The following is a 23,701-nucleotide window of genomic DNA, read 5'->3' on the forward strand; positions in this document are numbered from 1 at the left end:
TCCCAAGCGCAGGCATCTCACAGAGCGTATTTCCTCCGGAGGCGCAGGGAATTCGGCTTCCCGCTCAGCGGAGGCGGTATCTCGCCAAACACTCGTGCGAAGCCTGGCTGAGATTGGCCCCTCCGCCCTGCTGTATCGGGCAAGGCGCCGAGGCGGGCGGTGCCCGAGGTGGGGCGGCGGGACGCGGCGGCGGGCAGGGGCGGGCGGGCAGGGGCCGCTCCTGGCCCTCGGGCCGCGGCGGGACGCGGGGGCCGCGGCGGGACGCGGGGGCCGCAGCCGTGACCGCGGGGGCAGCAGCGGGGGCCGCGGTAACCATGGAGACGCAGGGGGGCGGGCCCTCTCCGTCTGCCGTGCGCGGCCCGTCGCGCCCCGTCAGGCAGACCCCTCCGGTGAGACCCCTCCGGTGAGACCCCTCCGGTGAGACCCCTCCGGTGAGACCCCTCCGGGACCCGGCCGGAGGGGTGCCCTGCTGGAGCCCCGGGCCGCTCCTGGGCCCTGCCCCAGAGCGCTCGCGGAAAAATACATCGTTTCCGTGAAGCTGCCTCGGCCCACACACAGTGTTTGTTTCATAGAGTCACAGGATGGTTTGGGTTGGAAGGGGCCTTAAAGATCATCAAGTTCTGACGCTCCTGCATGGGCAGGGACACCTCCCACTAGACCAGGTTGCTCAGAGTCCCATCCAGCCTGGCCTTGAGCACTTCCAGGGAGGGGGCAGCCAGAATTTCCCTGGGCAGCCTGTGCCAGTGTCTCACCATCCTCACATTAAAGAATTTCTTCCTAACATCTACTCTAAAGCTAACCTCTTTTCAGCTTAAAATAGTTACCCCTCGTCCTGTCACTGCATACCCTTGCAAGAAGTCCTCCTCCAGCTTTCCTGTAAGCCCTGTTCAGGTATTTATTTTGCCCTTTAAATAACTGTTGTTTGCAATAAAGTCATTTTGACGTGTTACCGGTTAAATGCAACAACTCTTTCTACCATATATTTTCAGTTGGAAGGCTGCTGTATTTCAGTAAGGGCCTCGAGGTTGTGGGAAGGCATTTTAAGTGCTCTGGGAAAGGGGGAATGTCAGGAGGAGTGGCTGGTTGGCGAGCAGCTGTGTGGACATCTCTGAATAGGCCCCACTTCTCTCCTGCTTGGTAAAGGAAAGAATACTGGGGAGTTAAATCCTGCTCTGTAGGTAGAAACAGTGTCAGCTTTGGTGGATGGTAAGTTGAAAAGGGAGCATCAGATTTCTGGGAAATAAATGATAGGTGTTTTGTTCACAACTGGCTGGGTGGAAGGAGAACTCAGCAGAGCAGGAGCTAGCATACTGATAACATGTCACTCTGGAGCTCTGGGAGGCTGGCTGCATGCCAGGTGGGCACTTAGGTCATCCTGAAAACACTTAGTCCCAGGACATGGTGCAGCTAGGAGCAAGGCAGCAACTGTAAGTGAAGAGTAAAAAAGGCTGGATGTTATCAGGGGGTAGCAAATCAGTAATGTGAGAAGGCATCGAGAGAAGTGTAAAGGAAGGAGGGAGCAAAACTGGAGGCAAAGACATAAATTGGAAGAAGAACCTGGTTCCTAGTAAGGAAAGACTGAAATTAAGTGGTGAAAAAGGGAACACAGCAACATTTCATAGATTGCTGAAGACAATGCCCAAATTATTGGTCATAGACACATTCTTTCTAATGCAATAATGTTTATTTGCAGAAGTACTTACATAAAAATACATAATAGTTTTGGGTTTTTTTCTGGTTTTCAGTTTATTCTGAAGGCTGTCATTGAATTTGCATGGATTTGGAAGTTAAAGGAGTTGTCGCATCCCCTCAAAGACAGACTCAGCAGTCATTGATGGGAAAGAAACATCAGGTATGTTGATGGAAGGCTTGTGGTTGTTTTCCTTTCTTAGTTTGATGTTTTCACAAGTAATTTAATTATGCTTCAGAGGGTTTTTGTTTGAGATTATAATATGTTTTCTAGAGAAGGAAACAAATGTTTTTTGTCAGAAAGTGGTAGTTTAGTATGAAAGCTTTTCAAATGGAAGGAGAGAATTTCCAATGAAAACAGCTGTCCTAAAACAACTGATGTTCAAAGCACTTAGCTGGGATGTGAAGAACTCGGGGAGAAAGGCTTTTGTGTGATGTCTCAGGCTGTTAGTGAAACTGGTAACAGGTGTACCTGTGCTTTTTTTCAAGACAACAATAAGGTGAAACAACCCCCAAAAACATGATTTCAAAAGGAATGCTTTCAGGGGGATATGTAAAGTGAACCTCAGTGCTCTGCATTCAGTATGACCAGGAGTTTTGTTTTCCAGGTATTCCTAATAGTCTATGTTTTGATGTGTTAGGTTTGTGACCCTCACAAGATCACTGTAGCAGAACCTTTCAGGCTAACTTTCAAATGCCTGATTAGTACAAATATGATCTTGGATTCTAAGGGCTTATTTCTAAGATAAATATTAATATTTTTAATAGCAGTTGGTTTTTCTCAAAGATACTGCGTATTTCATGCTCATGAAGTTAATTGGGAATCTCCTCTCAGCCGCCAAGCACCCATTTAACTTCCTTATTGATTGAATGACCACATTAGGAATTCTTAGAGTTTGACTGCCAAGTTGCTCTTTTCCTTTCTTGTTTGATTTGGAATGAAAAAAGAAATTTTGTAAAGATACCACATTGAAAATGAATTACCTGTATAGAACAAGAGCGTTTGGGGCATTTGAGTTGTAAAAGAAAAAAAGACAATTTTTGTCTAAATTCTCATCCCTATTTTTTTCCTTTCTCGTGCCCCTCAGTTTCCAAATTTAAACTCTACAGTACATCTGATTCTTGGTAGCTTGCAAAAATAAATCATAGATTAAAATATGTGCTTTACCCCATAAATGTGGACAGTCTTCAGGATGATTATTGTTTGCTTTCTTCCTGATTAAATGACTTCTGGAAAATGAATTATATGAAGACTTTAATATCTAGAATGTGGTATGTTGTTTATCTTGTCACAGTTGAAATGGTACAGAAAAAATAGTATGCTTGTGTTTTAATGCATTGCATTTAGTTTTAGGAATATGAGTAAACTTTGCTAGAGCTCTTAACGGTTTTTACATATTTGACCACAAGGTGGTGGTGTTTATTACGTGCGAGCTTAATGGAGAGAACCTTTATTTTTTTAAACCCGAATACTCTTTTCTGAAAGCACTGGAGGGTAGGTAGTGTTGCTGAACTGTGAACTTCTTTTTCAGGAGTAGGCTACAAGAGTGTGTGACAAGAAAGGAGTTACACTTTGGTGACTCCTTTCAAAGTGTGGAAGGTGTTAGGGCACCTGGAAAGTGAGCTTCTGCTCAGTTCAGACTGTGATGCTTAAATATCTGAGCTGAAGAGTGTGAAAACAAAGATGTTGGCACTGGTACAGAAAGAACATCCCTGAGCATCCCTGTTGTTTTTTTCCCCAGACTGAGAGGCCAGTTGGGAGAATTGTTACTGTGTGCTTGCCCTAGTCAGTCTTCCCTAGGGATTTGCTGTTGGCTATTTTCAGAAAGCCATAGTGTGGAGTAGATGGAGCTTTGGCTTGAATCTTCTTGCCATGTTCTTGCTCCATTGAGTTTGGAGATCTGTGTGGTACACAACCATGCAAAATAAACAGTGTGAGTACAGAAGCTGCCTACTCCTCCTCATGTGCTGCTATACTAAAGCCAAGATGATGCAGTTACACCAGATATCAGTGCTGCTTTGGGGGCTGAGCTAGCTCCTTGTGAGCCAGCTGGCTGTTGGTATTATATGTTTGGTTTAAGGGTTGCTTGGGGGTTTGCTTCCCAACCAACAAGGACGATGTGACCTAAAACTTTGTGAGCACTGATTGTATTAAGCCTAAGGAACATGAATTATTTTTAATGTGTTATTCATAGCTGTTGTGGATACTACCTGGCTTCTGAATTCTTAATGGCTGGAAATCTTTCTGTCGTGATGAATATTCAGTCTTTTAGTCTCATGATCTGTAAGAATCAACTTGCAAGGTAAAGTTTTTGTTTTGTCCTTTTGTTAGTAGCATCTCAGTAGCATCTGTTGAACAGATACTTTCAGGCATTGATTTCTAATCTTCCAGTTAAGGTTGAAAGAGAGAACTGTGTATTTTAAGCCTGATCCCTGTAGGTATGTGATAACATCTTGTTCTTTTAGGGCTGGAGACCAGACAGACAGGCTACTCATGGTTCTCGCCCACCAGAGTAAGTCAGCTTCTGTTTTTGATCTATATGGTGAATTGTGCATTAATAAAAATGCATTTGCATTTGTATTGATATGCAACTCAGTGTTCCATGAAATTTATCTTCCTAGTTTGTTTTCTATGATTTATATTTAGATTAGAATATTTGATGCGCTATTTACATTGGAATTAAGTTGATTTACATTTGGTTGAGCTTCACAGAATAACTGCACTCAGAGCTTTCATATTTATACCTAATCTTCTTTGATTTTTTTTTTAATATAATAGTCTACAAAATCAGAAAAACATTTTTAACTATTGACCTTCTTTTCAGCTATTACAGTAAAAATTACATAGTAACTGTTGTGATGGGTTTTTACAAACCATGGAAAATTTTGTGCACTGGTTATAATGTTTAAAACCTTACAGTGACTTTGACAGATGAGCAACATCTGATTCCAAGGACCATGTTTGATAGTTTGGGATTTTTTTAGTTTATTTAGTGGAGTGCCTTACAGCCAATGTATCTTTCTACATTGTTTTACAAGTATGAGTGACCGTGACCTTGGATTGTTCATAGCGAAGTCAAAGAGCTTCAATTTCTGTGTAGTGGAAATTAAGGAGCTCTCTTATTCCAAGAAGTAATCGTGTTATAGTAGGAATGTTTGGAAATTTTGGTGATAAAATATAAAAATTATGTATTTGTGGTTTATACCTGGAGTAAAATCAGAAGGCACAGAGATGCTTTGATATGTTGGAGGGGTTTTCATTTCTCTAAGCAGAATAAATATTGAAATATAGTTGGCTTCCACTGTGTTAATCTCTTAAAAAAGTACAGAGGTTTGGATCTCAAGGAACCATTGCTTCCCTCTTTGTTGGCTGATTATAGAGGGGTGTTGACACACAATTGCTGTAGAAGACAGGAATAAAGAATCCCTGATTCATTATGTTGTTACAGCAGCTCCTGTTGAGGAGTGAAGAGAAGCCAAGCTGGCTGTGCTGGGAGTAAATAAGGGCCTTGCAGGGGCCCTTTTCAGCTGCCAGGGTACACTGCACCTGGGGAAAAGCTTGGTGGCCAGTTTCTGAGCTGAAGCAGAAGGGACTAATGCGGATTTGCCAAGTAGACCATCTCCAGTTGTAGTGAAGCTGTTACAGCAGGCAAATTTTTGAGAAGGAGCTAATAATAACAAAAACTAATAGGCAGTTTGCTTTTATTGTCATTGAAAAATAAGATAACATATTACTTTTAAAATTGTTTTAACTTCCTGCAGGGTGCCATGCCTGGATCTAGGAAGGCTGAGAGATTCTGATGGAGAGGTAGTTATAAATTAATTCTATCTTGAAGAGTTTTTAGAATGCATATGTTGCAGGAGTTTATAAAAATATCTCTCTGAATAGAAAGCAATTACAATTACTTGTCCTTTGGGCTTCGTTCTGTAATTTTAGGATGGAGACTCTTATATACCATACAGTAGAAGTTATCCTCATACATGCCCACTAGAATCATCTTCAGGTTGGAGAACGTCATTACAAACACCAAATGCACAGCATCAACAGACTCAACAGGTCAGTCTGTCACTAAAAGTATCTTTAAAATATCCCCTTTCGGCAGCAATTTAAAGAAACATAATTAGCTTGATTATACAAGTTATAACTTTGGTTAAACAAGTTAGATTTTTGGTGAAACTTAAACCTCCAAGCCCTATTGGTCCAAAATATTCTTGGCAAAGCACAAAGAACCTCCAGAGCATTAAAAAAAACCATGTTTTCTTAATTAAGAATTAATTTAATTAATAATTTATTAAAGTTCCCTGAATACAGGAAAAGTTTCCCTTTGAACTCTTACATCTAAATTAAATTTGAAAAAATGGATGTGGTCATTTTTTATTTGGTCATTGACACATGTTTAATTTCTCTTGTCCTTTAGTTTAAACAGGTGTCTAGAAAATCATGTCAGAAGAAAACAGAGGTAAAGTAGCTGAAAAAATACACAGTGACAAAATAACATTAACAATTCAGTAGAAGAGTAGTCCAGTATATGGTCTGAAAATGTAGTATGTTTTAAGTTCTTTTGTATGACAAGAACTAGTTTATTGGAGCAACGTTTTAATCTGCTGTCATTCTATCAGTATTCTGAGTGTTTCAAATGTGATAATTAAAGAGAGTCTTCTGTTTGTAGTCCCTGTATATTTGAGCAATATCTAGAGTTTTAAACTAATTCAGGAACAATTATGCCTACATCATTATTTCCCACCATAATCGTGTATCATACATAGTCATAGCAAAAATCTTACTACTAGTAGTACATTTTTATTTGGTTAAAGTACAGGAAACACCCTAAATTATCAATGTAGTCTCCGTATGGAAAAACTGGAAAATACATAATTTCAAAAATATTTAACTTACTTACTCTAATAAGTGTTTTTAAAACAGAAGTGTAGCTAGAGGAAAAATAATTACTAGTTAATTTATATACATCCTGTACCCCTTGAAACAAATAATGTAGCAACTTGTATGGCATGACTCCAAGTTGGCTGGAACTCAAGGTGAATCTGCCAAGACTGTAATTTTAAGTGTTTCCCTAGATAACTAAATGGTTTCTAAACTGGATTTTTTTTTTTTTGCATTTAAATAAAAACTGAAATGGTTAAGTGGCTTTAGGTTTTTTAAGTAGCAGACTAAGAATGTACTACTTCTCAGGATACCTGTGTGCCCAACATAGATATTTATGCACTTCTTAGGATACAGCTGCAAACATGTAACTACAGATAGGTTATTTTCCTCTGTAGTGCAATGCAAACGTACTTGAGTTGCTATACTCTTTTTAGTTCTAGATGCCTATAGTTTTACTGCTTGCTTTAGCATTTATTTTTTTTTAAATATAAGGTTCATATATATAATTCTGTCTAGCTGCAGGAAGTCTAACAGCAGGTTGATGTGGCTTTGTCTGTTTTTCTGGGTCTTTCTCAATTTCTTCTCTGCTTTATTTTATCTCTTGTTGCTTCCCTTCTGCCTTCATTAGGTCTTAAATACTGAAGTGCTGTATGTGCCAGAATGTGTCTTCTGTTCACTTACCATCTTCTGCTCTCCTTCTCTTCTTGGCTGACTTATTTTTTTATTTCCCTCCTTTTTTGTGGAGAAGATTTCCCAGCAGTTCTAAAATATTTTAATGTATTCCTCTGAGTGGCCTTTATTTCTGCATTGCTTGCTTCTGGGGCCCTGACTGAGCATTCTTTTAGCAAGATACATTCCAGCTTCTTCAATAACAGACTGTAAGTAAATCTTCCCCAAATAGGTCACTTTTGGAAGAATAAATTAAATATAGTCTTATCATTCAGGAATTAATCAGTGAAGGGAGGTGGATCCTCTTTTGACAGAGGAAGCTGCCTTTCAAGAATATAAATCTTTTGGGTTTTTGAGAAATGGTTTTCTGAAACAAGACTGTCACACTGCTGTCACAAGATGAGTTGGGTCGAGTAGAGATGCTAGATAAGACCATCTTATTTTTGTTAGAGTTGAAGGACTATCACTTAAACATTGAGTAAGTTGGTTATTCAGGGAGAGAAAGACAAATGGAGTCTTGGCCTTTGATCATTGCTGCTATTTCTACTGGTCCAGCCTCTAATGTGTAGAGCACTGAAACAAATGTTAAGTTAGGAAGGTACTTAGCTGGCTTCACAGCCTTTTCAGCTGATGTGATTCTAGGGAAGGAAGTCCCAGTACTAATACTGATCTGCCATCCAAGAATATTGGAAATTTTGATTGAAAAAATCATCAGCCTATTTCAGCCATCCAAAATAAAATGTTAGAATTTACATTTTATTGACCTGTAACATTATCTTATAAGGAGGAACCACTGAATCTTGGCTTTTCTCTTTAAAAGTGATGAAAGTGATGTAGAATCATTTGGCTGTATACTTTTTACATTAAAAAATGGCAGAATGTGAGGAACTCAGTGAAAATCTGAGTGGCATATGCAGTCATATTTGCATTTTTTTTATGTGAAACACAGTGCCAAGAAGTTTCTGAAGTTATGCTGGATGTGAATCATAATAATGCTGTTCTCATTCAGTGGATCATCCAGGAGCTTTTATATTGATTACTTTTTGCTTTAGAGTTCTGTTTTGGAGCAGAAGACAATACCAGAAAATCTGCCATCCCCAAGAGACAGATATAAAATGAAATATCTTCAGTATGAAGCAGATATGAAGGAGGAATATCAGAAATATTCTCGGAGAATTGAAGAAAAGAAAAAAGAACACCTCAAGTGTCCAGCAGCTTCAATAAAGGTAGCTGGCAAAGAAGTAACTGCGCTTTGATATGGCAACAGACATTGGTACTTCATTACAGTATTTGGAGAGATTTGCATGTGTGTTTAATTAATTTATTTCATGTTTTTATTATAAAGAAATAAAACAGTGTAATTTCAACATCTAATATTGAGTAGGAAATGAAAAAAAAAAAGGAGGCTTGTTTCATTTGTTCCAGAGTGAGAAAATGAGGTGCTCTGAGAAGCTAAGTGTGCTAAGAAATGTAACAGAGGCCCTCATAGTGCATCTTTAGCCTGAGGATGAAAATTAGCATGATTGATAGGGAAGAGTTTGCAGCCTAAGAAGATGAGAGACAGCAGGAAGGTCTAGGTAAAGTGTTATTCCCAAATATATATAGCTTTTTCATTTTTAAATATAGAAGTATTTTAATTATTATTCTATTTAATTATGACTGTATATAGGACTTAATAAAATGAGTGAAAGATGTACTGGCACCCTGATTGGGGCAATCCCAAGCACAAATACAGGTTGGGTGGAGAAAGATTGAGAACAGCTGTGAGGAGAAAGACCTGAGTGTATTGGTTGATGAGAAGCCAGCAATATGCCCTTGCAGCCCAGAAAGCCAACCATGTCCTGGGCTCCATCAAAAGAAGCATGGCCAGCAGGTCGAGGGACGTGATTCTGCCCCTCCACTCTTCACCTGGAGTACTGTGTCCAGTTCTGGAGTTCTCAGCACAGGAAGGACATGGAGCTCTTGGAATGAGTCCAGAGGAGGGCCACAAAGATGATCCGAGGGCTGGAGCACCTCTGCTATGAAGACAGGCTGAGAGAGCTGGGGCTGTTGAGCCTGAAGAAGAAAGACTACAGGGAGACTTTATAGTAGCCTTCCAGTACCTGAAGGGGTCACAGGAAAGTTGGCAAGGGACTTTTTGCAAAGGTGTGTAGTGATAGGACAAGGGTAGGTTTAGTTTAGACATTAGGAAGAAATTCTTTAGTCTAAGGGTGGTGGGACAGGTTGCCCAGGGAGGTGCAGATGCTACCCCCACCCCCCCAGAAGTGTTCAAGGCCAGGCTGGATGGTGCTTTGAGCAACCTGGTGTAGTGGGAGGTGTCCCTGCCCATGCAGAGGGTTGGAACTAGATGATCTTAAGGTCCTTTCTGACCCAAACCATTCTATGATTCCGTGAGTCTATGATTCTGTGATGAAATCCGTACATTAGAGAAATATTATCACTGAAAAAGTAAGACAATATGGAGTTAAAAAAATGAAAGATACTATCTGTTCTTCTTGAGTATACATTGTATAAGATCTTGTACAGTTGTACTGTGGAGTTGGACTGCAAGTTGCATTAATTCTGCCAGGGTTCTTTTGTGTTTTGAAATTAAAACTAAGATGCAAACAAGGGAAGATCAGTGGAATGAAACTGGAAAACAAAGGGGTGAAAAAAACCAGCTTTCCTCTTGCTCTAGAAAAGGTAGTGGAGAAGGGTGGCTGCACAGAGCAAGATACATCATTGTAGGTGAAAGGGAATGGGGAAAAAAATAAACAACAGCTGTGAGGACTGGTCAAATTCTGGACTGTGCTGAGGGTAGATGAGCATTTAAGAATGTTAATGAAAAGTTAAGTATGCAGGTGTTGAGAGAACATATTGTGCTCATTGCATTTCAGAGGAAAAGGTTTGCTATGAATACCAATGAGTTTAGTGATTTTACTTGTGTATTGTTTGGTAGAATGAAAAGGGAAGTTCTTAAGTAAAACAAAGATTATGTTTCACATATTGTTGTAACTGTTTTACACATATTGATGATAGTTTTAAAGGGGCTTTCTCCTCTTATAGTCGTGCTTCTAGTGCTCAGATAAAACTTGGAGAACCTGAAAGTATCTGTAAGTAAACATTCTGTGAGTAAAAGAGTTGAATGAAAAAAACAATTAATTCTGTAATTTTGTTAAATTTAGGTTTATTTTTGGTAGCAATTAAGATTTCAGTTCTGGAGATTTGTAGTAATACTACTTTGGGTTTTTTTTCCAAAGAGTTACTCCTTTATATGCTGTACTACAAGCCCATCAAAAGGGTATTTACAGGAACAGCCAAGTTAATCTGAAACTGAAGAAATAGGTGGCAAAAGTATACTGAGAGAGAAGCAGCAGGATTGGCTTATTCTTGTGATTTTTGTTTCCAGAAAGATACTTTCTAAGCACTAGAAGCTGTGTGTTTCAGTTCTTATGACAAGTTTTAATGTAATGTCTAGCAGAGCAATTTTCTATGTTAGACATTATCACTACTTGATTAAATTAATAAATCAAAATCTCTTTAGATTTCAAGGTACCTTTTATTTTATTTGATTAACAGAACTTGTAATAACTTTTTTTCTCTGAAAAGGAGCTGTTCCTAGAGGAGCACAGCTAACAAAGCCTACACTTTTGATTTGTTTCTCATGTTCCCTCCATCCTGATTTTGATAAATACTGTCTGCTTTGTCAGTTTTCTTCATATCCTCCATGTTGGGGATATTTCTGTAGTACAGTCAGACTGATCTACAAGTCTATTTGACTTAGTTGGGCAGTGTGCTTCGGCTTTCCTAGACTGTATTTAACTTCTTTGCTGGTCAAAAAGCAGCATCTCTGCAATGGTAAATGTTGAGATATGTGTATAATGACAAATGTGCTGCTTTGTTTTGGCTGTTCTTGAGAAGAAGAGAGAAAGGATGAGCTCTTGGCTTCTTCTGAGAGGTACTGAAAGTCTGCCTTCTTTGGCTTGCTGCTGCTATTTCACAAAGCTTGTAGGAACACAGTACTTTTGAGAAAGCAGATGCTTTGAAAAATACGGAAGAAAGGAAAAAAATATTTGAAATTGTTGTGTGGGGTTTCTGTTTGCTTCTTTTTACTAAAATTTATTAAATTTTATTTATGAAAGGAACATATTTTTGTGTAGGATGAACATGGTGATGATCTTACAGCTCTTGATAAGAAAGCTCTCCTGCAGCAACATTACACAAGCAAGCCCCAGCACAGTATAAGGAAATCAGAAGCTGTAAGTATTTTGGCTGTTATTATGCTGTTAACTGTCTAGACTTGCAGAATGGCTTCCCAGATGTTCAGGGTAAGTAAGGCCTTTGGTGATTTGATCCTAGTATGTAATTGCACCCCTTGAAGTCATGAGAGTTTAAGCTTTCGTTTCAATGGGAGTTGAACTGAGTAAACCAGTGAGCATTTTTCAATCTTGTCTACAATTCTTGTATTTTATGCAGTAATGTATATAAATAAGAATGCAAATTTAGCATAATAAATACAAATGTATACATATTTTAAGATTAACTAGTGACTTGAGTGAACCTGGGTATGGTGTTACATTTCTTCTGGTCTGTAGTTTGTACCCAAGCATGTATTCCATGATCCATGGATTCCGTGATACCATTAACTCTGACTTGTTTCTAGAGTAAGCAGGTTCTCCTCCCTCATTAACTCCTGAAATGGAATGTGTGATGAGAACTGGCTTTGTAAGCTCTATGGGCTGTACTGCTGGTATTAGATTGGGTCAGCCATGGCTTTGGCTGAGTCTTCAAGCTCCAAGGATGGAGCTTCTACAGCATCTCTAGGCAACATCTTGCTGTGGTACATTGCTCTCCTCGTGAAGAAGTTCTTCCTGTTATCCATACCAAGCCTCCCAAGGCACAGTGTGTAACCTTCGCCTCCTGTTACACTGTTGGCAAAAAAAGTTTAGTTCTGTATTCTTTGTAACTTCCCTTTGGTTGTAGGATGTTTTGAGAATGCCTCATAGCTGCTGCTTCTGCAAACTAAACAAACCCAAGCTCGCTAAGCTTCTCACAGAGTCACAAAGTGGTCAGGGTTGGAAAGAACCTCTGAAGATTATCCGTCTTATGGAGTACTAAGCTGTGGGAAACTGTTCTTTTCTTCCCCACATAAGTCTAAAGCCATGAGAAATGTTATTAGATTGTAAAAGGAAATAGCAGTTTTAATTTTGATTGCTCAACACTGCACTGAATATTGGATCATTGCAAACATTTATTTGATTTTTAGTTTGCCAAAGTGGATGTTAGACTACTGAGTTCACTATTCATTTTCATGATAAGAAAATATTTTCAGAAAGATCTTTTATGAAGAACTTGAAGAACATCCTGCTTGTTATTTTTTTAATAAATTTAAAAATCTATATGACATGGTGAAGACAAAGGAAACAGTTTTGAAGTATTATTGGAGTAACTACTTAATGCTGAATCAAATAAACTCCTGTTTCACTGAGAAAGGGAGCAGTGGAGGACTACGAAGTAACAGGCACTCTGCAGCTGGCATACTTTGAAAGGAGGCCAGCAGGTGTCTGAGCCAGGTGTCACAGGGACCTTTGGAAGCTTTTTGTTACTGTTTAGAACTCAAAGGTGCACAGGCTGTCTGTCTAATTCTAGGAACATCTCTTAGGTTCTCTCAGGTTTAAGCTTCTGATAGTTTTAGGAATAATCAGAAAAAATCAGAAGTAGTAACTGCATAGCTATTAATTGCATTGGGTATATGTCGCCTCAGTTGTTGTCATTTGATTTCAAGGTGCTTTAAAAATTAACTTAGGAATACACAATGTTAAAAATCCCTTTTACTGTAATCATTAGTGGAAACTCTATTTTTAAAGTAGGATTTATCTTAATTTTTCTGTAGTTTGGGGTGAAAGTTCCCTTATTCAAGACAGACTGCAGTATGTGTGATTGCCCATAGATGCTACATAATAAAATCAGATTTTTTTGGCAAAAGGTTTTTTTCTCTGAGTAATAATATTTTGTGAACAAGAGTTACTACTTTCTAAACAATGAGAGCTGCTACAAGTTCGATGTTTGCCTCAGCAATTTTGTAAATTCATAGTAGAGCTTTTGTCTAGAGCTGAATGGAAGATGTTCCGTTGAGGAGTACCTTTAATAACCTACCCTCCAATTGAAATTCAAGGTGTAAGGTTTATTTTCTAAAAATCATGTTCTTTTCAGCATTTTACGTGTTTTGGCTCTATAAACCAAGGTCTGTGGAATATGTTGAGTTGTAAAAAACGTTGCTCTGTGTTATTGCTGCATCTTTCTTTCCATAATGCTTTTTAATACATCTGTTGTGACAATGGACAAAGGTTCAGTAACTCAGAATAAAGCACCAGGCTGTTCTGATTGGTGCAAAAAAGAAAAATTAAAGCAAGCTAAAATCTTCCCATCTCCTATAATTTAGGAATCTTTTAAGGCTTCAAATTAGTTTGGAATAAACACTAGCTGGTCTAGTGTTACATTATTTATTTGGGTTTTTTGGTTTGTCTTTTTTTTTGCTAGTGCCAATCAGTATTTACTTCAGGGCTGAGAATTATACCAATAAAATCTGTGGAATTAGGGATTATCCCCTACAGTTACTTGGTATCTGGGAGCCAACTTTTGGATCTTCTTCAGCCGAGGGAAGGTTTGATCTATCTAGAATTTAGTTTGCACACAAAATTGTGTGGAAAAAGTAATAAATCAGAAAAATATCTTAATTTTTCAGTGTCAGAGTTCCTACAGAATTTTCAAAAACATTGCATAAGTCCCCTCAGTAAAAATAATTTCTGTTTTCTCATTTTATTTTATTTTTTAGAAAGGCAAATTTAGGAGCAGTGAAAAAATTCAGAAATCTGGAAGATAAAACAAATAGAGATGCTGGGGCCTGGTTGTTGTCAATGACCTCCATGCTGCCCTGGGGTGTCATCTTGTGCTTTGGTTTCTCTTTCTGTAGCACAAATGATGATCAGTGCCTGAGAACTTTACAGTGAATGGCACAAGGTTATGGTTCAGTCTTATTCTAATAAAAATAATAATAAGATTGTGTTAAATCCCTTTCCCCCTTAGGATGATCTTTCCTGAAAAGTTTTTCAGATTAGCCTGTCTCAGCAGAAAATTATTGTGGCATGCAGCAAATAAAAAATTATGTGTTGAGACTAAGTCTTAAGAGAATTTTTTTGACTAAATATTGCTGGAGGTAAAGTTTCATTCTCTGAGTTGGAATCTGTGTCAACCATGAAACCTGGAATAACATGAGTTTCCTCAGGCTCTCTTGTACTTACAGAACTGATTGGAAGCAATACAGAGATAAGGATGCTGTCTGTCAGCAGAAATACTAGAATTGTGTTTATGGACAACTAAGAAGCTTAGACAATTAGAGTGTGTTATTTGTGTATTTGGTATGCAAATAAAACTTTAAAAAGATGGGGAAATGAAGTTATTAATTTTGACATTGGTAAGATTGTGACCTCTGAATGCTAGCTTGAAGGGTAGCTTATTATTTGAAGTGTCTGGTGTTATCTGTTTCATCTGCTTTCAGTCAGTTTTTTAATTGCAGGAGGATGATGCTGCAGAGAGGAGAAAACAGGCTGTAGTAGAACAAGTGATGGTGGATCAATTATCTAGGTAAGTGGATTTACAGTGTAAAAATTCAGTTTGCCTGTAGAATAATTTAGATCTTTGAGTCTGTGGCTTTTCTTACCTGAGAGGTGTTTTTATAATCTCATTCAAAGTCTTTTGCAGTCCTATGTAGTGTTATTATTTGCAAAAATTCTTTAAATGAAAAGTCTTTTTGATGTAACTTAAAAAATCAGTTTAAAGTGCTTAATGTAAGTTCACTTTTTTAATGAGAATATTTTTAAATCTTATACTTGGACCCAATGCAAGGGCTTTACAACAGACTGCTTCTCAGGAATAATCCTCTTGCACCTCAACAAAATATATGGATGCCTGCTGTTACAAATTACACTTACTCAGTATTTATTGTATTTTCTAAGAATCTTAGCTGTATTAATATTACTTTGTTAATACTGACACAACCAGTGTTGGGCAGGTAGGGAGAAAAGGCACAATGATTAATCAAGTTGATCAAGGTTTACAGGAAGGCTTTTCTAACTCCATAGCTAGCCCTTTAGCTCCAAGAAACCATTGCTTCTATGTAGAAAGATCCCATTATATGTTGCAGGAAAAAAAAACAACTTACAAAATGAGTATAGTAAAAACATCTTTCCTTCTTATTATTATTCCTATAAACTTGTTCTCATTTTTAAGCATGCTTTAGTAATGTAGGGTTCTATCCAAATTGTATGGTTATGACAATCTAGGATTGTGCAAGCCAGTTTAATGTAGTTCCGTGTTACCTTACACTGTTGGTAGCTCTACAGAATGTTGCTTTCTGTGCTTGGTTTACAATCTCTGTAGTCATCTGTACTGATGTCATCTCCCGACACATCTTAAGGCTTTGAGATTGCACTTTACCATTTTAATTTTACTTTTGTTTCCATTCCAATGGCAGTTAAATGACCTACACGGCTAATGCTTTTACACTATTTAAAAGCTGAGAAATCTAGGAAGTTGCCTGAAGGAAACCAGGTTGATGTGAAACAATGTTAAATTTTGAGTGTCATTGTACAGGATTAAAAATAGCAAAATACTGAGTGCAGAAATCCCCAGTTTTCAAAGAAATGCTCATGCCATGACGTATCTCTACAAATACGTAGGTAAAGCAGATCATTACAGAGATTATCTTTAAAAATGTGCTGGTTGTGTTGAAGTGTTTCAGTTCTGCTGATTTTTGATTGAACATACAGGTTTGTGCATCTTGCATCATGGATGTTCATTCTGTGCTTACCTGCCTTCTGTTGCTTTGTCTTAATTTTCCATGTATGTATTCCTTCTTCTACTCTGAACCCTCCTGTTGACAATGTCAAGGCAATATTCAGTAGTGCTGCAGCTGCATCAGAATAAACTTGTGATTTAAAAAAAAATCTTGCTCTTTATGTTCCAAATATAACTGCCAGTACTGCCAAACAAATTGGTATCAGAGAGCAGGATGTTAATCAGGGAAGATTAGTTCAAAACCATTTCATGAAAAAAATCTATTAAAAATCTATAAAAATCTGTTAAAGGAAACACAAAGGTGTTTTGATCGTTTGGGTTTTTTTTGTGTGTAGAGCAAATCTTGCCGTTAAATCAGTGTAACTGGTGTGTGCAAAGATGGATCTGTTTATAAAACTGTATAAGCCATGCAAAATTATTTTTTCCTTCTGACTATGAACCATTTCAATAACATAAAAAAAAATCTCATGTATTTTTAAAGAGCCTGTTGTTTACTTTTTAAACTGATACAGGGAATATAAAAATGTTCAGAAACCAATTCATCTATTTCATGTCTGCTTGATGGTACTTTGAGATCCTATGGGTTGTGTAGCTAGTGCTTTGGGAGAGGAAGTGCCAGTGTTTCTGTTGGATGCTGTCACTAGTACTAGTGACCAGTACTGGTAACTGCTGTCACTGAATTCTGTAAATACTCCATCAGTGGAAAGGAGAAAAATGGGGAAAAGAAACCAAACCCAGACCCTTCATAATCCTAAGATTTATTTTATGTATACATATATGAAATACATAAGTTGTATATACTCACATATAATACAAATATATACTTGTAAAGTTACTACATAGTAGTGCCAGAATATTATTGCATATATTTGATTTTGAGTAACAGACTTCAGAATTTGTAAAAACAAATACAAGAAAAGCCCACAAATTTATTCAAGCTTAATGCAAAATGCCAAGATTTTATTGCTGTGTTAATCTTGAATGTTTTCTTTCCTGAGTAAGAAAATGTAAGTTCTGAAATTCAAACCTATAATAGTCAGACATTTTTCTCCATGCTCTTCCTGGTCAGAGCTGTTATAAGTGACCCAGAGCAGTCCACACGTGCTGATGTTCACAAGGAAGCTCAAGGACTTTGGGGACTTGGGACAGCACCAATGCGTTTTAGGAAAAGAACACTGCATGAAACAAAGTAAGTTTTCTCTAGCACTCATTTTTTTAGAAGTACATTTTCTTCTGTATTTTTTATTATTTTGAGCTCTTTGAAGCGTGTTTGCCCTTCCAGATGTTTTATTTCTGGCTTGTATCCACCAACTTCATGTGAGGCCTTTTTTGTAGCCTCCACATGCTTATAATTGCCTGTGTGGATTTTTATGTGGATTCTCTGTCTATAATGATCAATTTGTATGATTGGTAGAACCTAGGAGAACATTCTTAAGTTTACAGTGATACTGTTCATCACAGGGATTTGTCAGCCTTTTCTGAGCCGTTGAAAGCTTTGCCATTTTGTCATATCCTTTTAGAGATTCCTGTCCTTAGGTGTATAAAATTGCATAAATATGCATCTGTAAATGCTATTGTAGATCTTCACAATATAATCATACTTTTATTTCATGTTTTGATTTCTGCAGCAATAATTAAATATATTGGCATTTCGATGTCATTCCTGGCCTGTGAGTATTGAAATAGTAACTCCAAGGGCTTAAGAAAAACTGAGAAAACACTGTGATCCATAAAAATAAATTAATCTGCAGGTCCAAATTTTGTTCTCTTAATCTTTCTAAACATGTAGGCAAACATTTCTGCTTAGGATATTTTAACATTCTGCTCTGAATTCTTTCTCAATAAATATCCTAGTATTCTTAAAAAAAAGGCAACAAAACCAATCTCAATCTCTTAAATCCAGCACATGGGCAAATCTCAATTTCTTGATCTAGTAATATGGCCAATAAAAATATCTGGGTTTGTAAAAAAGCCCCTACCTGGGTGCTTCTGCAAGAAAACTCATTGTTTTATGGAAGTATGAGAAGTAACAGAGGTTTAATTCTTTGTATCAGTATATGTAAACAAGATGTCCCATTCATATCTATGCTCTCTGTGAAAGTATTCTCATATTGTGTAATTATAGAGCACCTTCCACATTACAAGTCTGAGTTGATTTCCAGTTCAACTAAAAGAGCTCATCTCCTCAGCCAGTTGCCAAGGATACCGTATTTCACATTTTTTGCTGCTTCAAAACACTTGATTTTTATGTAACATTTCTCTGTGAGCATCTAGGTATCATTAACATGCTGCATTATTTTCACAGAATAAGGACCAAATCAGGATTAACTGAGAACATGCTCTCTAACAAGCTACGCTTTGATAGTAGGATAATAACCAGGTAGTCACAAAGTTTGTGAAGCTTTTCAGTTCCATGAATTTATGAATGATGATCCTTACCCTCTTGAAATACTTAAATGCACTGTTTAGTAACAGTATGTGCTGTTTGGGTATATATATACATACATGTATAATACAACTTTTGACATGGCTGATGGGTAGTGGCTGTACAGCCAGTCTCGTTGTACAGTGTTAGGATGTGTGAGTAACATTATGTTACCATCATACCCATAGCTCTGTGCAGGACAATTAGCACAGGGGCTGTGTAAAATAGTGCTCTTAGCTATTGCACCTCAGTAGATTAAAAATTATTTTAGCTTTGTCTTAGTATGTAGCAACCATTGTGGGTGGAAAGAATGGCTTTGTGTCTCGTTTGTAGCTCCTTACTTATTAAACTTGCAGGTTTAAGGCATCTTTGAAGCTTCTGAATTGAGTAACAGTGACATAACTGTATTCTTCAGATTTGTAAGTGGTGCTTTTCTGAAGCAGTGAGCTGTATACTTGTTAGACATAGCTGAGGATTCAGCCACAGAGCTTCATATATCAGAGCTTCATAGACAATAATGAATGCAGTAATCCTGGTGTAAGTAATCCTTTAGCTGATGTGTGAAAATTACATTGGTATACTAAAATATGAAGCCTTGCAAGGTGTTTTCAACTCTATGGAGAATGGAATGTTGCATTAAAATAAGCGTCCAAGTCCAGAGTTGAATTTGAAAGCTGTTTAGAGAAAGCAGTCAGATACCTCTTTCAAAGAAAAAGATTGTACAATGTACAACATTGGAAATAAAATGCATATTCTGGAATATAAATGTTACTTAGGTTTGGGTTGAATGGGATTTATATAGATACAAACCCATAAAGATGCTTTTCAATTTTCCTTCTAGAAATGGTCATGATGCTTGTAGAGAGTTGCTTGGATTTTTCTTTGCATGTGACAGATCCCTTACTGTGTACGAGTTTCGACAGTTTGGAAAAAATAGGTAGGATAAGTCACTTTTAAAAAAAGATTTTTGAAACATCTCTACTGTATCTAAGAAACTTAATTAAACTTAAACAGTTTAACATCAGTTTTGAATTATTTCACAGAAAAAATGCTTTGCCTTTTATTCAGAAGGGAGTTTATCAACATCAACGTGGACAAAAGAAGGGAAAAGCTTATGATCTTAGTGACTTCTACATTGTAAGTATTCTGCTGAAGTTAAGGCAATTTTGTTGGTGATTTGGAAGTACTGTTTAGATATTCGAGTTGCAAACTGTGATCTGGCTTTCAGTGAGCATCAAAAGTCTTTCCCTTCAGTAACGTTTTTTTCCAGTTAAATTTTTTCAGGAGTCTGGGTTATTATTTTGCAATTCCACGTTTAAGAGAGTCCCCTTTTGTCTTCAGATGAGGCTGTAGTTTGGAATTTTCCCACTAGAGGGCACAAGGCTGCAGACATTGTAAACATTTTTGTAGACAAAATTATCAACTCGGGAAGGAGGGTCCTGAAGATGAAGTAGAGCAAAGTACTTGTTAAAAACTAGTAACTTTTGCAAGGTCTGATGCCATTTTTGACCCGAGACAATGATTTAATATTTTTTTTAACATGATGAAATTACAGGTTAATTTGACTTAACCTAAAGTTTGAAAGTGTTTACCACTAGCTGTTTAGGGAGAGCTTTTGAAGCAATGGTAGACTTCATCTACCAGCAAATCTGGCGAGTGACTACAAATCATATTGCATCTTCTGCACTTCTGTACTGGGTTAAGTGTTTCTGCTTTATAAATATTTGAGTAATTTTTCAAGTGCAGGTTGTTTTCAGTGAGTTCTTTACATTCTCCTTCAAATCCTGAGCTTAGAGCAAAAAGCATATTTGGATAAAATATTGAAAATAAAATAAGACAGCATTAGTTTTTAGTTTTTTTCTAATTAACTGCCTAGTCCTAACTGTTTACATGTGACTACCATGTAAGTGTTTCCAGGATGAAACAGATTACTTTCTCTGTGCTATGGATGTTGCAGCTATGTTTTTAGAGTTTGTTTTTTTGCTTTTTGCTTCTTTTTTTTTTCTTTTTCCTTAATTCTCATGTGTATCATTTCAACCTGCAGATGGAAATGTGTTCTGAATAAAGATGCATCTTAAAGCCATCCAGAAAATGTACTGGTACCATGTTTGATAGCTCTTTGGAATGATGTCATACCTGTGAATCTCCATATCTGCAAAAATGTCTCCTACGAAATCCAAATGACCGAGACATTTGCACAATAACAGTGTCTTTGTCTCTTTCCTAGTTTGAGTTTTGGAAGCTTTATAACCCAAGTCTGCAGGGTTATTGCAGTTAGACCTAGTGCTTTTTTTAGTTATTATTCTCAGCATTCTTTACTTTTAGTTTGCTCCTTTTCTTTCTCTCCCCTTCCCTCTTCTACCAAACCAAAAAAACATCTTTAACTTTGGTTCTGCTCTGGCAGGGGGGTTGGACTCAATGGTCTCCAGAGGTCCCTTCCAACCCCTAATATTCTATGATTCTGTGATTCTATGAACTTTGGAAGATACATGACATATGTCCTCTATTCCCAGCTTGGAGGAAAGGGAAATTTGTAATACTCATAAGAGACTATACTGGCCAATACTCTATATTACTGTAAAATATTAACATGTTGTTATTCAATATTCATTAGTGACATTAATTTAAATAATAACTTTATAGTTAAGCATTGCAGAAATTATTTGAACTTTGGGAAGGCTACTTTTTAGTTGTTTGTTCATCTCAAGTGTGATTTAGGTGGTTGAAAATAACTGTAGGGGGTTTCTCCCAGCCTGAAAGAACTTTGCTCTCATAGTATCGAAGTGGCACCTTGTGAGACTCTTTCCTGTAGTACAGTGAGTTTTAGACCCCATAAAGATTGAAGGGAAAGAAAAATAGAAAAGTAGAGCTTGGCTGAGGAAACAACAATCTGTAGTCTCATATTCTTCAGCTGTAGATTAGGCAACAGTAGCCCCTCTTAATAGACAAACCTCTATGTAGAGAATAATGTGTCATCTTGGAGCCTGCAGCTGTTTTCATTTAGTACTAGAAAGGCTCTGTTAAAAAGGTTAACTGACCTAACTGAACTAGGTTCACCTTTTCATCATTTCATACCAAGGCTTTTAAACAATCATACCGCCTGAAAGCCTTGCAGAACATATTTTATGAAATACATGACCTATCTGTAAATCATTGAATGCTTTACCAACAGGGAGCTAACCTGACTTTCCGAAGTGTTGATCATAGCCTTCCAGAAAGTGTTAAGCAGAACCCAATTCTTACTCTTCGTGTGATTACTATTGATGAAGCAGCTATGGATTTTCTGAAGTAAGTGCAGCTAACTGTTTTTCAACTTATCTTTCCTTCCTTAAGCAAAAAAGATTTTTTTTTAGTAAGAGCTTCTAATATCCTATTACTTACATTGCTTAAGAAAATTAAAATCTGTATTTAAGCTGTTGTTAGGAGAAATTAGTAATAGTTGTTAGTGGATGTTCTATAATTCAGTAACTTTCCAGAGTGATAAGGAGTAGTTTTAAAAAAAGAATTAATTATCAAACTATCTGTTGCTTTGTTTCAAGTCAGATTTCTTATCTACAAGTCATGCTGAAACCTTTTTAAAGAGATGAACTAAAATACTACATTTGGGAAAAAAATGGGATTTTTTTTGTGGTTAACATTATCATTGAAACTTCTGTGAAGCTTAGATTAAAAGTTGATATCAGTCATGATAGTGTAAGTGTGTTTGAACATAGGCAGGGGAAGGATTGGAAGATGGGAATTTCTTAGAACTTTTTCAGATGGTTAGGCTTTGAGTATGTGTTATTTTTGTAGCCAATCTTCTCATCTTAATATCTGTACAGAAGTAAACTGTCTAGGGAATGAATCATCTTTCTGTGAGGTTTCTGGCTTTTATTGTGAGTATACTGGTTCTTAGTACAAGTAAAATCTTGATATAACAGTTATTGCACTGCTGTGTTGCCTGAACGTGGAAGTTACTAAACAGTGTTGGTAATACAGCCAGAACTTGACTACTCAAATTTTCGTGAGGAGTGTTAGCTGACAGCAGATGCTACAAGGTACACATTTTCATAAAGTCATGGCATCATAGAAGGCACCTCAAGAGGGTCTCTAGTCCAACCCCCTTACTCAGAGCAGGTTTTACTGCAGCAGGTTGCTCATGGCTATGTCCAGTTGGATTTTTAATTATCTGCAAGGATGGAGACTGAAAACTCTGTGGGCAGCCTTTTCCAGTGTTGAGTCACCCTCACAATACAAAGGTGTTTTCTGATTTTCAGAGGGAACCTCCTGTGTTTCAGTTTGTGTCCATTGTCTGCTGGCCTGTCACTGGGCTGCACCAAGCAGAGCCTGTCTCAATCTTCTTTACTCTTTCCTGTAAGGTATGTGTCAAACTGCATGAAAAAAAGTGTTGCCAGCAGGTTGTGGGAGGTGATTCTCCCCCTCTGCTCTCATGAGACCCCACCTAGAGTATGGTGTTGAGTTCTGGAGCCCCCAACATAAGAAGGACATGGTGCTATTGGAGCAAGTCCAGAGAAGGGCCACAAATATGATCTGAGGGCTGGAGCACCTCTTCCCTATGAAGACAGGCTGAGAGAGTTGGGGTTGTTCAGCCTGGAGAAGAGAAGGCCCTGGGGGAACCTCATAGCTGTCTTCCAGTATCTGAAGAGGCCTACAGAAAAGCTGGGGAGGGACTATTACAAGGGCATATTGTGATAGGATGAGTGGAAATTAAACTGGAAGGGGGTAGATTTAGGTTAAATATTAGGAAGAAATTCTTCACTATGAGGGTGGTGAGACATGGGAACAGGTTGCCCAGGGCAGTTGTGGGTGCCTCCTCCTTGGAAGTGTTCAAGACTAGGCTGGATGGGACTTTAAGTAATCTGGTCTAGCGAGAGGTGTCCCTGCCTGTGCACCTTGTTAGAACTAGGTGATCCTTCCAGCCCAAATCATTCTATGATTTATACACACTGACAAGGTTCTCCCAAGTTTTCTCCACGCTAAACAATCCCAGCTCTTCCACCCTCTCCTCTTGTATAAGATGTTTCAATCCCTTCTCGACTAGAAACAGCAATAACAGAATCTCAGTTAAATACATTCACTATAAAAAGACTACTTTTGTTAGAACAACTTAACTGACTATTATTTTTCTTTCTCCAAGTGCTTAAAACACATGAAGCTTGTTCTCAGTTAATGGTAGTGTTCACTTTAAGGTCCCATTA

The 23,701-nt window shown here is 37.7% G+C and overlaps 1 protein-coding gene across 9 annotated transcripts in view; it reads left to right on the forward strand.

Moving 5' to 3' along the window:
* Positions 1-23,701, forward strand: part of CAPS2 (calcyphosine 2) — a 32,775-nt gene continuing 9,074 nt past the window's right edge. Inside the window, exons 1-16 of one of the 9 annotated variants that reach the window (XM_051631735.1) lie at positions 1-168; positions 811-891; positions 1,746-1,852; positions 4,156-4,202; positions 5,452-5,497; positions 5,627-5,746; positions 6,108-6,149; positions 8,296-8,469; positions 11,383-11,481; positions 14,799-14,866; positions 17,148-17,267; positions 18,384-18,458; positions 19,345-19,440; positions 19,547-19,640; positions 21,676-21,791; positions 22,760-22,861. In XM_051631735.1, coding sequence (XP_051487695.1) covers positions 1,775-1,852; positions 4,156-4,202; positions 5,452-5,497; positions 5,627-5,746; positions 6,108-6,149; positions 8,296-8,469; positions 11,383-11,481; positions 14,799-14,866; positions 17,148-17,267; positions 18,384-18,458; positions 19,345-19,440; positions 19,547-19,640; positions 21,676-21,791; positions 22,760-22,861 — 1,277 coding nt within the window. In that variant the 5' untranslated portion in view covers positions 1-168; positions 811-891; positions 1,746-1,774. Of the gene's footprint in view, positions 169-529; positions 892-1,745; positions 1,853-4,155; positions 4,203-5,451; positions 5,498-5,626; positions 5,747-6,107; positions 7,453-8,295; positions 8,470-11,382; positions 11,482-14,798; positions 14,867-17,147; positions 17,268-18,383; positions 18,459-19,344; positions 19,441-19,546; positions 19,641-21,675; positions 21,792-22,759; positions 22,862-23,701 lie in introns of those variants that run through there. The other 8 variants (XM_051631742.1, XM_051631773.1, XM_051631763.1 and 5 more) reach the window with 8 other exon arrangements.

Source organism: Apus apus, chromosome 1 (assembly GCF_020740795.1).
Source record: "Apus apus isolate bApuApu2 chromosome 1, bApuApu2.pri.cur, whole genome shotgun sequence".
NCBI classification, from domain to species: Eukaryota; Metazoa; Chordata; class Aves; order Apodiformes; family Apodidae; genus Apus; species Apus apus.